The sequence below is a fragment of the Eleutherodactylus coqui genome, chromosome 8 (genome assembly GCF_035609145.1).
Source record: "Eleutherodactylus coqui strain aEleCoq1 chromosome 8, aEleCoq1.hap1, whole genome shotgun sequence".
NCBI lineage: Eukaryota > Metazoa > Chordata > Amphibia > Anura > Eleutherodactylidae > Eleutherodactylus > Eleutherodactylus coqui.
Genome location: NC_089844.1, coordinates 182,684,591 through 182,696,467, shown reverse-complemented (window position 1 = coordinate 182,696,467; position 11,877 = coordinate 182,684,591). Strand labels below are relative to the sequence as shown.

General features: G+C 47.7%; 1 protein-coding gene across 1 annotated transcript; it reads left to right on the top strand.

Moving 5' to 3' along the window:
• The first annotated feature begins 747 nt into the window (after positions 1–747).
• On the top strand, positions 748–1,692 carry LOC136578062 (putative olfactory receptor 2B8). The gene has a single exon (XM_066577970.1). The coding sequence runs from the start codon at positions 748–750 to the stop codon at positions 1,690–1,692; it is 945 nt and encodes a 314-aa protein (XP_066434067.1).
• The last annotated feature ends 10,185 nt before the right edge of the window (positions 1,693–11,877 follow it).

Sequence of the window (11,877 nt, the reverse complement as noted above, 5' to 3'; positions counted from 1 at the left end):
GTGGCACCAGTAGTAATAGTGGCCCCAGTAGCAATAGTGACTCCTGTAGTAATAGTGACCCCCACAGTGTCACCTGTAGTGACAGTGGCCCCATTGGTAATAGTGTCCCCCAGTGGCTCCAGTAGTAATAATGACTCCAGTAGCAATAGTACCCCCTACAGTGGCCCCAAATAGTAATAGCTGCTCCAAGTAGTAATAGTGGCCCCAAGTAGTAATAGTGACTCCAGTAGTAATAGTGTCCCCCAAAGAGGCCCCAGTAGTGACAGTGGCCCCAGTAGTAGTAGTGTCCCCTATATTGGAACCAGTAGTAATAGCGACCCTGTAGTAATTCTAGTCTGTGACTGCTGACCTCTCACCTCGGCGTAGACACCTGCCAGTAGAGGTCAGCGTTTACGGACTGAGCAGCGGCTGCTGCTGGACCTGGCTGCAGGCTGGGTGAGTATTTTTCCTGTTATTTTGATGCAGTCGGCCACATAAACTGAGGCGGTGGGCTTTGTGTTTGGCATGCGTGATCTATGTGATGGGCACGAGCAAATCTCAGTAAAGGTCATCTTGTGCTTGCAGGCAGTCTAATAGTAATATAGTTTGCTTTTTTGCTAAATTGTTTCCATATATGTGTAGAAACAGAAGCACTATAACTCATAGTGTGATGCATGTAATCATCTAGTTTTATATACTTCCGATGTGGTTGTGTGACTGATCAGCTAACATGTTGCTTGTTCTTAAGCATTGTTCTTAAGCATTGGCATGGCGTGGAAGAACACCACAGTGTTTGCTGAATTTACCTTCCTTGGACTCTCCAGCAACCCGAGGGCACAAACGACTCTTTTTGGGATCTTCCTGTTTGCGTATGTGTTTACGCTTCTTGGGAATCTTCTGATCATTGTGGTGACTCTTACAGATCACAGTCTCCAGACTGCTATGTACTTATTTATCACTAACCTATCATTTATTGACCTCTGCTATTCCTCATCAATTACACCCCGAATGCTGAAAGACATTTTGTCATCTAAAAAGACAATTTCCTATGTAGAATGTGTCGTTCAGATGTACATATCACTTTCTTTGGGGCAATCCGAATGTATTTTATTAGCTATCATGGCGTATGATCGTTATATAGCAATATGCTACCCCTTGCACTATACTACTATCATGACACGGACAGTATGCATCAAGATAGCGGCAGGAAACTGGATCTGTGGTTTTTTATTATCTCTTTCTCTTGTTGTTCTAATATGGAATATGGATTTCTGTGGCAATAACAAAATCAACCATTTCCTTTGTGAAGTTCCAGAACTTCTCTCTTTGGCTTGTGGAAATGTCTCTGCAGTTGAATTTGCAATATTTGTTGTCAGTGTGCTGATTTTAATGATCCCCATAGTCTTTATAATAATGTCTTACATTCAGATCATAAGAACTATTTTAAAGATGAAAACCTCTGAAGGGCAACAGAAAGCCTTCTCCACGTGTGGCTCTCATATGCTGGTTGTAGCCTTATTTTATGGCTCAGCTACGGCTACTTATATGAAGCCCAGATCGCACGCTTCATCAAATGTGGACAAAATCCTTGCAGTCATTTATACAGTAATAATTCCAATGTTGAACCCTTTAATATATTCCCTTAGAAACAAAGAAGTTAAAAGAGCAGTCAAGAGAGTTTACACTAATAGAATAAGAATGCAAATTTTCTAAAAGCGACAGAAGCGACCCTGGTAGATCGCACAAAGAATAACAGTTTATTTCCTGTAGCAGAATATAAAGATTCCGGGTTTCTAACATTTTACTACAGCGGAAGAGGTAGCGGCTGGAGGTTACAGGCGCACCAGCAGGACATGTCCGGCATGCTGAGAATCCATGGATCTTCTCTGCTATTTCTTCTGAATCCACATGGAGGCTCTTGTTGGTCCATCAGATCCTTAACCCCTTAGTGACCAAGCCTGTTTGCGACTTAATGACCAAGCCAAATTTTGGAAATCTGACGTGTGTCACTTTAACATTAGAATAACTCTGTAAAGGTTTTACATACAAGTGATTCTGACATTGTATTTTTGCCACATGTCGTACTTCATTTAGGTGGTAAAAATAGTCTGTTAACATTTTTGTATATTTATTAAAAGCGCCAAAAATAAGAACATTTAAAAGAAAAATTCTCATTTTTTTCACAATTTTAATTGTAATGTATCTAATAGAGAAGAGCGAGCACACTCGTCTGAGCTTGATGCTCGTTCGAGCATTAGGGTACTCAATATGCTCGTTACTCGAGACGAACACCACGCGGTACTCGAGTCAACAGCGTTTCCATCCCAGCATGTTTAGCGCCATTGTTACCATGCACGGCGGCACAGGGTCCCGCGGTCGGCGCACGCCGCTCCGGTGTCGGCTCCGGCTTCCTGGAGCTCTGGAGTCGGGGCTCTCCCGGCAGCGTGGGGCAGCCACTATGCGGCAGCGTGGGCGTGTCCGCCCGCAGGGTGCCGCCCGCACTCCTCCACCTATCTTATGCAGCAGTGGGAGAGTCGGTTCCTCCCACTCTCCGCCCCTGGGCGGAGGCTTGCAGTTGTAAGGCTGGCAGTGACCTGAGCTCACTGCCAGTTATTGGTTCTGTTAGCCACTAGTTAGTCTGTCTGCAGCCAGTCTCAGCAGCTCCTAGTTTGCTAGTCAGCTTCCTCCAGCCTGTCTTTGCTCAGTCTTTGTTCTGTTGGTCTGTTCCACCTGCCTCCTCTGTCGGCACTCTGTCCCTGTTAGTTAGCTCTATCTAGGTAGTCACCAGGTCCCTAGCCAGTGCAGGGACAGCCGCCCAGTTGTCCGCCTGGGGTTAGCCAGAGCCGAGGCAAGTAGGCGGGGACAGTGGGGTGCGGGAAATTCAGGGCACCCCACCTGGCGCTCGGGGGGCAGAGTGCCGTAACATAATAACTGGCCCTTTAAAACGTTTTTTTCATGAAGGCGATCAGCTTCCTCTCGACCCAGCTGCAAGCCGTGGTCCAGGATTTATCCGCACGCATGGCGGCCCAGGAGCAGCGGGGGTTGTCGCAGGGGCCGGACGCCTCAACCAGTCCCGAACCCAAGTGCCCTCTTCCCGAGGTATTCTCTGGGGAGAGGAACAATTTTTTTGTTTTCCAACAGGCGTGTCGCCTGTTTTCAGATGCGTCCCCGTTCTTCGGGGTCGGAGGCTCAGAGGGTCGGGCTGATAATATCCCTGCTGTGGGGCTCTGCCCAGGCCTGGGCCTTTACCATCCCCGAGGGTTCCCCTTGTCTGCAGGCCGTGGACGCATTTTTTCAGGAACTCGGGGGTATCTTCAATGAATCGGACCGAGCGGGGTTGGCGGTTTCCCGGTTATTGGCGTTGCACCAGGGGTCGCTTTGTGTGGAGGATTATTGCTCCAACTTCAGACGCTCTGCAGGTGATACTGCATGGAACGATAGCGCTCTGAAGGACGTTTTTCTGCAGGGTCTCTCGGATGCGGTAAAAGACCTGTTGATTTCCCATCCCGTTCCCGGGTCCTTAAAGGAGGCTATGGAGCTAGCGGTGAAGGCAGATAGGAGGCTCAGGTCCAGGAAGCAGGATAGACAGGCCCGTAGTGTCAGGGAGGTCATTTGCCCTGTTCCCTCTTCTTCCGTACCTGTCTCGGTTCCCGAGCCAATGGAGGTGGACCCGCTGGACCCCAAAGAGCGACGCCGGATTCGTTTATTGCATTATCCCTGCCTCTACTGCGGGAAAGCTGGACATCGGGTGACAACCTGCCCCCTGAGGCTTCAACGCTCACAGTCTGAACCAGCGGAAGAGCTCCGAGTCCTAGGCGATTGTAGGGAGGATCGCCTAGGACTTCAGGTACTTCCTAAACTGTTGGTACCTTGTCAGGTTAGATTTCGGAATTTTTCTCGACCCGGGAAGGCGTTTATTGATTCCAGAGCAGCCGCTAACCTGATAAGCATGTGTTTCGTTAAACCCCTGATGGCAGAATTTGTGGCGCTGGAGACGCCAATTAATTTTACCAGTATAGATGCTAGCCCTCTCTCTACAGGCCTGGTACGATGGAGGACGCCAGGATTACAGTTCACGGTGGGGGTTCTCCACTCGGAAGAACTGTCTTTCCTGGTTATGGAAAAAATGTCGGTTGATGTGGTGCTTGGTATGCCCTGGTTGGCACTGCACAACCCCCAATTTGATTGGTCCACCCGGGATTTGACTCATTGGGGCTCATCCTGTCATAATCACCTGTCTACCATAGCTGTGTGCTCCGCAGATACTGTGCTCATTCCGGAGTATTTGTCAGACTTTCAGGATGTATTCTCCAGAAAACTGTCTAAGGCTCTGCCTCCTCATAGGGAGTGGGACTGTGGTATTGATCTGATTTCCGACAGTCCCATCCCTAAGGGAGCCATTTTCAATTTGTCAGGCTGTGAGCATGAGGCCCTCAAGTCCTATATCTCGGAGGCTCTGGCCAACCGACATATCCGGCCGTCCAGGTCCCCTGCCGGGGCAGGTCTCTTCTTTGTAGAGAAGAAGGACGGGACACTAAGGCCTTGTGTGGATTATCGGGCCTTGAATAAAATCACAGTGAAGAACCAGTGCTCCTTGCCCCTAATTCCTGACTTGTTGAATCAGGTGGCAGGGGCCCACTGGTTCTCCAAACTGGACTTGCGGGGGGCTTACAATTTAATTCGTATTAGAGAGGGAGATGAATGGAAGACCGCGTTCAACACCCCGTTAGGACATTTTGAATGTCTGGTTATGCCTTTCGGACTCTGTAACACCCCCGCTGTGTTTCAGGGTTTTATGAACGCGGTCTTTCACGACTTCCTGGGGGTATTTCTGGTCATCTATCTTGATGACATTCTGGTGTACTCGCCTGACTGGGATTCACATGTGCGGCACCTGAGGTTGGTCCTGACCTGGTTGCGCGAGTATCAACTTTTTGTCAAGTTAGAGAAATGCACATTTGGTTCTAAACAAGTTTTCCTTGGTTATGTAATTTCACCCACGGAGATTCAGATGGAGTCTGATAAAGTAGCAGCAATCTCCCAATGGGTCAGACCAGACAACCTCAAGGCCCTCCAGCGGTTCTTAGGTTTTGCAAATTTTTACCGCAAATTCATTAGGAATTACTCGGTTATTGCTCAACCCCTGACCGACCTGACCAAGAAGGGGGCCGACTTGGTAAAATGGTCACCTGCAGCCCTTAAGGCCTTTAGTCATCTAAAGAGGGCATTTACGACTGCCCCAGTGCTAATACAGCTGGACGCACGACTACCCTTTTTCATTGAGGTAGATGCGTCTGAGGTGGGGACAGGAGCAGTATTGTCGCAGGAAGTCAGTGGGAGATCTGGGTATAGCCCATGTGCGTTCTTTTCGCGGAAGATTATTTCAGCAGAACGCAACTATGACGTGGGTAACCGTGAATTATTGGCTATCAAATGGGCTCTGGAAGAGTGGCGACACCACCTTGAGGGGGCTAGACACCCAATTACCGTGTATACTGATCACAAGAATCTGGTATATCTCGCCAATGCTAAAAGACTCACGGCTCGTCAAGCAAGGTGGGCGTTGTTCTTCGCCAGGTTTAATTTCGTCGTAACATATATCCCAGGAGAGAAGAACGTGAAGGCGGACGCCCTGTCACGGAGTTTCGGGGTGCCGGATAGTGAGACTATGACCCCCGAGAATATCTTAGCCCCTGGCGTGGTGGTGGCAGCTGCAGAGTCTAACTTCGTCCCTCAACTACAGGATGCTCAGCAGGACGCTCCTTCGGGGGTGCCGGAGGGCAGATGGTTTGTGCCAGAGACCCTACGTCCTAGAGTCATGGATGAATCTCACTCGTCGGTTCTCGCAGGGCACCCACGGTTTCAGGGGACCTTGGATCTTTGTTCCAGACAATTCTGGTGGCCTGGAATGTCTCAGGAGATCCGCAACTTTGTTAGGGGATGCTCGGTCTGTGCTCGCAATAAGAGTCAGCGGCGTCCTCCGGAGGGTCCCCTGAGACCGCTACCGGTTCCTTCCAGTCCCTGGTCGCACTTATTGGTAGATTTCATCACTGATCTACCAGAATCCCAGAAGTGCACCACTATCTTAGTGGTGGTCGACCGGTTCTCTAAGATGGCACATTTTGTGGCGTTAAAGAAGCTACCTTCGGCAAAAGAATTTGCCATGATTTTTGTAAAAGAAATAATTCGCCTACATGGGGTTCCCCAAAATATTGTATCTGATCGCGGAGTGCAGTTTGTGTCACAGTTTTGGCGTGCCTTCTGCAGAAACCTGGGAACGTCGCTTTCCTTCTCTTCAGCATTCCACCCGCAAACTAATGGTCAGACTGAGCGGAAGAACCAAGATTTAGTGCAAAATTTACTGTTGTTTGCTAGCGAAAAGGCTCATCAGTGGGCAGAGTTCCTGCCGTTGGCAGAGTTTGCACTAAATAACCGCCCTTGTTCTTCCAGTGGGGTATCTCCATTTTTTTGTGTATACGGTCAGCATCCTCGCTTCCTCACAGCAATCCCTACTCCTTCGGTCTGTCCTGCAGCTGATGTTGCCACAGATACGCTTCGGGGAGTATGGAAAGAGGTACAGAAAAACTTGGAAGCAGCGGGGACTCGTATGCAGTTGCGTAGTGAGAAGAGTCTGTCTGTCCATTATATAAGGCACTTGTCAGGCCTCACATGGAATACTGCGTACAATTCTGGTCACCGGTGCTCAGGAAAGATGTCACAGTGCTTGAGAGGATTCAAAGAAGGGCAACTAAACTAATACATGGAATGACGGGACTGGAATACCCAGAGAGGCTATCCAAATTGGGACTATTTACTCTAGAAAAAAGAAGGTTAAGAGGCGATCAAATAACCACGATAAGTACATGAGGGGACAATACAAGGATCTTTCCCGTGATCTGTTTACACCCAGGACCACGACGGTAACAAGAGGACATCTGCTACGATTAGAGGAAAGTAGGTTTCATCACCAACATAGAAGGGGATTCTTTACTGTAAGAGCAGTTAGACTGTGGAACTCTCTGCCTGAGGAAGTGATGATGGCAAAATCCATAGAGGAGTTTAAAAGGGGACTTGATGTCTTTCTGGAGAAGAAGGAAATTACAGGATATAAATCTTAGGTTAATTGTCAATCCGGGTATATAGGAAGGTAGGAACTATTAGGGGTTGATCCAGGGAACAGTCTGATCGCCATTAGGGAGTCGGGAAGGAATTTTTTCCCCAAAAGGGCGAATTTGCTTCTGCCCTTGGGGTTTTTTGCCTTCCTCTGGACCAACACAGGAGGATAGACAGGCTGGACTAGATGGACATTGTCTTCATTCAGCCTTACATACTATGTTACTATGTATCTGAACCTTACAAGGTGAGACAGAAGGTATACCTGTCGTCTAAAAATCTCAAGTTAAGGGTCCCATCCCTGAAGCTGGCGCCACGTTACGTGGGTCCGTTTGTCATCACAAGGGTGGTGAACCCGCTCGCCTATGAACTAGGTTTGCCAGCTACATGGAGGGTTCACAAGGTGTTCCATAAGTCGTTATTGAAACCTTTTGTCTATTTTCTAGCCAATAGACATGCAGGGAAGGCCTTACTACTTCCTGCTGTGACGTGCCAGCCCTATCCCACCCCTCAGTGGTGAGTGGCTGGGCCGATCAGGTGACCGCCCAGTACTTAAACTGGTCCTGCCTCGGACTCATGCTGGCAGAGCTTAGGGAAAGTGCTGCTGCTGATATAGGGAAAGTGTTAGAGTAGGATCCAGTCTTCAAGAACCCCAACAGTCCTTCTTAGGGCCACTCTTCATAGTGTGCATTACTGTTGTGGCTGGCAGGGAGCAGCAGTGCACCATTTATTTTTTTTCATCTCAGGCTGTGCAGGCCATTTCAGCTATAGCGTTCTCAGTCTGTAGTGTATTATGCAGAGTTTACGGAAAGACCTGCTGCTGATAAAGGGAAAGTGTGAGAATAGGATTCTGTTTTCAAGAACCCCAATGGTCGTTCTTAGGGCTACATCTGACAGTGTGCATTATAGTTGTGGCTTGCTGCGAGTAGTAGTGCATCATTTTTTCTATTACGCATCAAGGCCAGTTCCCAGCTTTTCAGTAATAGCGTTCTCAGGCTGCAGTGCCGTACAACCAGCTCTCAGTGTGAAGCTGCTCTCTAACATCTCCTAGCCTACTGCAAACTACTTCATTTATACCGTTCTGTGTCTGCAGTGCACTCATGGTTCACCAATGTTTCAGGGGTTTGCCTATACTCTTGCTACAGAAATGTAACAGGGGTCTGTCTATAGCTTTGCTACAGAAATGTTACTGGGGCTCGCCTATACCGTGGGTGCACAAAGACTTCCCATTGCGTCGTTTTACCTATCTGGCACAAATACACTGACTGACTAGGGCAGAAATGTGGGCCAAGGCCCTTGGCTGGGTGAAACTCTGCCATGTTTGGGCACTCTGATTTCTTCCTGTGTAATACCATCTTTGTGCACTGACAGCATAAGCGAGCCCAAGGAACTCAAAGACACCTTGCGGTGCTGAGATATCTGATACCTACACAGAATGAATAGTGTGTGGACACATGGATTTCCCATTGCTATGTAACTCACGGCACCTTGGGTCACACAAGGTGGAGGCTGGGACCGAGCCTGACCAAGGGCCCGCTCACATACTTCCCACACAGACTATTGCATGTCCCACCTCGGTCATGGTTTCTAGGCCTTATTATGCCACCTCCTTCTCCTGCTTGGGGTCTGCGGATCAGCGCTGGGCAACATGTATTTTCTCTCGTGTTACCACAGTTATCTGAGACACTGGTTTCGGCCAAACAAAAGGAGCGTTACTGCATTAATGAGACGTTCCCAGCTGCACTAGCATCCTTGGCTGCTTTATGCCCACGATTACTGAGGGTGTGAGCCGAGGTGGAGGTCCTTGGCAGGGTGAAACTGCCTTGTTAGGCGCTGGGATTTCTTTATGTGTAATACTTTCCTTGGGTTCCTTTTCTCTTGTGTTACCACAGTTATCTGAGACACTGGTTTGGACCAATCAAAAGAAGCGTAACTGAATTAATGAGATGTTCACAGCTGTACTAGCATCCAAGTCTGCTTTATGCTCATGATTGCTGAGGGTGTGGGCAGAGACCAAAGCCCAGGGGGAAATGCAACTGCACCAGGTTTGGCCTGTGGAACTTCTTTGTGGTTCATCCAGTCTTTGGAGCGATGAAAGCAACCTTAACTGATTTAATGAGACGTTCACAGCTGTACTAGCATCTGAGTCTGCTTTATGCCAACGATTGCTGAGGGTGTGTGCAGAGGCCGAGGTCCTGGGTGGAGTGAAGTCTGTCATGTTTGGGCACTGTAATTGCTTTATGTTTAATACTTACCTTGGGTTTCTTCGGCTCGCCTATGCTGTGGGTGAACAAACATTTCCCATTGCTGTGTTTTAGCTATCTGGCACAAATACACTGAATGACTTGGGTAGGGCACAGACGGCTTTCCTAACACGGTGTTCAGCTATCTGACACCTACACAGAATGAATTGTGTGGGGACACATGGATTTCCCATTGCTATGTAACTTGTGGCACCTTTCACACATAGAGTATTGCGGGTCCTACCTCAGTCATGGTTTCTTGCACTTATTATGCTACCTCCTCCTCCTGCTTGGGGTCTTGCGATCTGCGTTGGTCGGTATTTATTATCTCTCTTGCTACAAATTACCACAGTTATCCGAGATACAGGATTGGAGCATTCACAGGAAACGTTGGTGATTTCATGAGACTTTCACAGGGTCACTGTATACTTGTGGTGGTTACTTTTGCGACACCTCCTGCTTTAAACTAATCTTTGGTGTTAGTATGTGCTGCTACATTGTGGAGATGTGTAGAAGTGCTGGCACCTGAGTCGCCTTTATGCCCACGTTTGCGGCTCCTGACAGTTTTTGTGACGGAGGTGGCATGGGATTGGAATGATGATCATGCGTCAATCTATCATCTATTCTCAACAGCATTGTGGGCTATCACCCACACTTTCAAAGAGGGTCGCTGCCTGGCCCTACCAACCCTCTGCAGTGTGTGCCTCCGGTTCGTCCTCATCCAGTACGCGCTTATAAATAGACTTGAGGGTGGTGTGGCTATAAAGTGGGTGCGTGGCATGAGGGCAGCTGAACGCTGTGCAGGGAAACTCTTGTGTGCGCTGTGGATGCAGGGTCCTGCGGGGGGGTTGGACAGCAATGCCAGCATGTAACCAAGGAGATGAGGCAGTGGTGTCAACCACAGGCAGTGATTGTTCTTGGTTGCAGCTAGTGTAGTGCTTACCTAAGGTGTGCCTTGCTAATGAGGGTCTGTACCAAGTAAATTGTTAGGGGGGTGAGCGCCAGGCTCTTGCCCCAATTTTGGCTTAATTGTGTGGCCTGGGAGCCTCAGATGCAGTCATGCATGCCCCTGCCATTCCCTATCCATTTCTGTGGTGTTTCCATGACTTTCTGAGGTTTTCCAGTGTTTCACAAATCATCCCCTTTGCGGAGCATCAGTCCCATACAAAAATGCTCGAGTCGCCTATTGACTTCAATGCGGTTTGTTACTCAAAACGAGCTCTTGAGCATTGCAAAAAGTTTGATTCGAGTACCGAGCACCCGAGCATTTTGGTACTCGCTCATCTCTAGTATCTATATGTGCAAACATACTGTACACATTTTTTGATAAGATATATATTTCCATCTGTTTACATTATTTTGGATGCACATTTGAAAAGCTTTTATTTTTTTTTTAACGATTTAAGAGACATACAAATTTAATATTGATTATCAACATCTTGAGGAACACTTTATTTTCCTACACCAAGCCAAGATTGCAAAGGCTCATAGGTGTCAGAATGATAGATACCTCAGGGAGTTCTTTATAAAACATAAATCTACTAGACCTAAAACCCATTTTGAAAAAAACCTTGACAAAAGTGATCCTAAATTGAGGAAAACCTCAACTATACAGATATACTGTTTATTGCCCCCCGACATTCTCAAAGCCATTTTTTCTCTGATCATGGGGAAAAGAACTGAATATTTCTCTGTCCACTGCTGATGCTAAACTAATTCTGAAACTGGCTTATGGCCTATCTCCATGCATTATCATGCAGGAGAGTCATTATAAATTCTTAGTCAGGTGGTATAAGACACCACAATGGCTCTATGATTATAAGCTGAAATCTCATAATAAGTGTTGGAGATGTGATGCAGCTGTTTGCTCCCATCTCCAAATTTGGTGGGAATGCTTAACCATTGCCCCTTTTTAGAAGGAAGTGGATAGTGTTTTGAAGACCCTCTCTCCTGGGCCCTCAATCTCAGCAGATATGGTCTTCCTTTGGAAAGCATCCACAAGCTCTCACCCCTTGAAAAACAAACTGATAGCATTACTGTTGGAAGCTGCAAAATCTTTGATTCCCCTTCACTGGCCCGATGGAAGGAAAAGGTTGATTTAATTTGCAAACTCGAGGAGCTGTCAAGTTGATCAAGAGCCTCCCATGATAGCTTTATACAGATTTGGGATCCCTGGTGAAAGGTGAGACAACAATCCTAGCTACAAACAATTTTCATGGTAAAAATTCACGTGTTTCATCAAATAGGTAGTGCAAAGCTCTCCCCGGGGCTCTGGGATTGTCTCTCCTGCAGTGGTAGGAACATTGCAACCTCGGATGTTTGACCCTGGCTTGGATGGTGTCACCCATGACGAGCTGATTGATGGTGAAAACGGCATCGCTAGTCTCTTGTTATATGTCTACCCTAGCTCCCTCCCTCCTACCTCTCCTTCCCCTTCCTTTCCCTCCCCTCCTTTTCCCACTTTTCTTTTCTCCTTCTCCTTTCTCCTAGCGCTCTCTTGTCTTTACAACCTCCTCTCCAGCCAACAGAAGACCTGTAGAGA

What these genes read in the sequence shown, in the direction of transcription:
- LOC136578062 (XM_066577970.1), top strand. Translation starts at nt 748, where the DNA reads ATGGCGTGGAAGAACACCACAGTGTTTGCTGAATTTACCTTCCTTGGA.